The sequence below is a fragment of the Vitis riparia genome, chromosome 10 (genome assembly GCF_004353265.1).
Source record: "Vitis riparia cultivar Riparia Gloire de Montpellier isolate 1030 chromosome 10, EGFV_Vit.rip_1.0, whole genome shotgun sequence".
In the NCBI taxonomy this organism is placed as follows: Eukaryota; Viridiplantae; Streptophyta; class Magnoliopsida; order Vitales; family Vitaceae; genus Vitis; species Vitis riparia.
The window spans coordinates 23,601,344-23,603,534 of record NC_048440.1 but is presented as its reverse complement, the minus strand read 5'-3'; the positions used below and the strand labels follow the sequence as shown (position 1 = coordinate 23,603,534).

Here is a 2,191-nt window from a genome sequence, read left to right as displayed (position 1 = left end):
AGGAAGCTTTTACAAGTGCTTGAATGCTCACTTGCTTGGTTAGAAAGTGATTTGGGTGGTGCCTTGGCCAAATGAGGCCCTCACCTATTTATAGGCACCAAGGGAACTCTCTAGAACCTTGGAGGGTTCCTTACAAATCAAGAATATTCTAGAACTCCCTACACTAATCTATGTACTTCCTTATGTACAAGAAATCTCTAGAATTCTCTAGAAAGCCCTGGACTCCTCTCATGCCTTCCACCATAGTGTAGAGATGTGTGGACATCTCTAGGCATTTCTAGAACCTTCCACACTCTTCCCACCAATGGCTTAGTGTAGATGGCTCCAGGAGTCTCCAGAAGCTTCCCTCCTCCTATATAAGCCCATGGGGAGGGTCATTTGAAGCATCCTGTGACATTATGCTGCCCAAGGACGCGGACCACCTATGCATTCTAAAAACTTGCAGTGTTTTTGCTGCAAGGAATATGGGCATATTGCTGCCACTTGCCCTAAGAAGTTTTGTTTTTATTGCAAGAAGAAGGGTCACATTATCAAAGAATGTCGTATTCGCCCCCAGAATCGTCAGGCCCAAGCATTTCAGACTTCGGTTATTGTCCCTCCTGTAGCCACACACGACTCTCCTTCAGCTGCGTGCTCTGTTCCTGCACCTCCTGCACCAGATTACTGCACCCCAGAAATGGTACAACGGATGTTAATTTCAGCATTATCAGCAATGGGGTTTCAAGGTAACAATTCTACTAAACTCTGGTACGTGGACTCGGGGGCCTCTAATCACATGACTAATAATCCCACCGCTTTGTGTCATGTTCGGCCCTACGCTGGTCAATCTTCCATTTAGACTGCCAATGGCAGCTCTTTGCCCATAGCTGCTATCGGCGATGCCTCTTCTAAGTTCACTGATGTGTTTCTTGCTCCTCAGCTTTCCACGAATCTTATTTCTGTTGGCCAATTAGTTGATAACAATTGTGCTGTTAATTTTTCTGGTAATGGTTGTGTTGTGCAGGACCAGGTAACGGGGAAGCCGATCGCGAAGGGACCTAAAGTGGGGCGCTTGTTTCCACTATTTTTACCTGTTCCAGATTTTTCTCTACGTTCTTCTATTAAGTCTTTTGCTTGTAATAATGTTTCAGATCTTAATATGGTGTGGCATCGTCGTTTAGGCCATCCCAATACTTAGATCTTATCTCATGTATTGAACTCTGGTTTACCTGGTAATAAGGATCATTGTTCTTTATCTCTTGAGTGTGATTCTTGCAAACTTGGTAAAAGTAAAACTCTTCCCTTCCCTTTGCATGCAAGTAGAGCATCTCACTGCTTTGATCTTATCCATAGTGATGTTTGAGGACCTTCCCCGATTAGTTCACATGAGAAATTTAAATATTATGTGACTTTCATTGATGATCATAGCAGATTTACTTGGGTCTACTTTCTTCGCTCTAAATCTGAGGTCTTTCGTACTTTCACTGAGTTTTTAGCGTATGTTGACAATCAATTTTCTACTTCTATTAAGACATTACGCACAGATTCCGGTGGTGAGTATTTGTCTACTGAGTTTCAAGCATTCTTGGCTTCTAAGGGTATTATTCATCAACGTTCATGTCCCTCTACTCCTCAACAAAATGGAGTTGCCGAACGCAAAATCGTCATCTTTTAGATGTGATACGTACTCTCTTGTTAGAATCTTCTGTTCCATCCATGTTTTGGGTAGAGGCTCTAAAAACTGCTACTCACTTGATTAATCGTTTACCTTCTCAAGTCCTACATATGGAGTCTCCCTATTTCCGCTTATTTGATAAGCAACCTAGTTATGATCACCTTCGTATTTTTTGTTGTGTATGCTTTGTTCATTTACCTCCTCATGAGCGACATAAATTATCTGCTCAATCTGTTCGATGTGCTTTCTTGGATATAATATGTGTCAAAAGGGATTTGTTTGCTATGATCCTACATTACATTGTACACGTATTTCTAGGAATGTTATTTTCTTTGAAAATCAACATTCTTTTCCTGTATCCTCTTCTACTGTGTCATCCTCTTCTACTGTGGTCCTTCCCTCCTTTGAGCAACAGTTCTTAGATCTTCATCCAGTCATTTCTCACTTTCAACCAGGTATTGTGTATACAAGACGCTCCCGCCCACAGTCTCTTTCAGTGGCTCACCCGATATCTGATCCTACCACGCTCCAGATGTA

The 2,191-nt window shown here is 42.1% G+C and overlaps 1 protein-coding gene across 1 annotated transcript; it reads left to right on the top strand.

Moving 5' to 3' along the window:
- The first annotated feature begins 328 nt into the window (after nucleotides 1-328).
- Nucleotides 329-1,633, top strand: LOC117924066. Its single transcript, XM_034842619.1, has 2 exons — nucleotides 329-725; nucleotides 1,004-1,633. The coding sequence occupies exons 1-2, from the start codon at nucleotides 425-427 to the stop codon at nucleotides 1,039-1,041; spliced, it is 339 nt and encodes a 112-aa protein (XP_034698510.1). The 5' UTR covers nucleotides 329-424; the 3' UTR covers nucleotides 1,042-1,633.
- The last annotated feature ends 558 nt before the right edge of the window (nucleotides 1,634-2,191 follow it).

Excerpts from the sequence above, each read along its gene's own strand:
- LOC117924066 (XM_034842619.1), top strand. The coding sequence starts at position 425 with ATGCATTCTAAAAACTTGCAGTGTTTTTGCTGCAAGGAATATGGGCAT. Across the intron at positions 726-1,003 it reads ATCAGCAATGGGGTTTCAAG|GACCAGGTAACGGGGAAGCC; the intron begins GTAACAATTCTA and ends TGTGTTGTGCAG.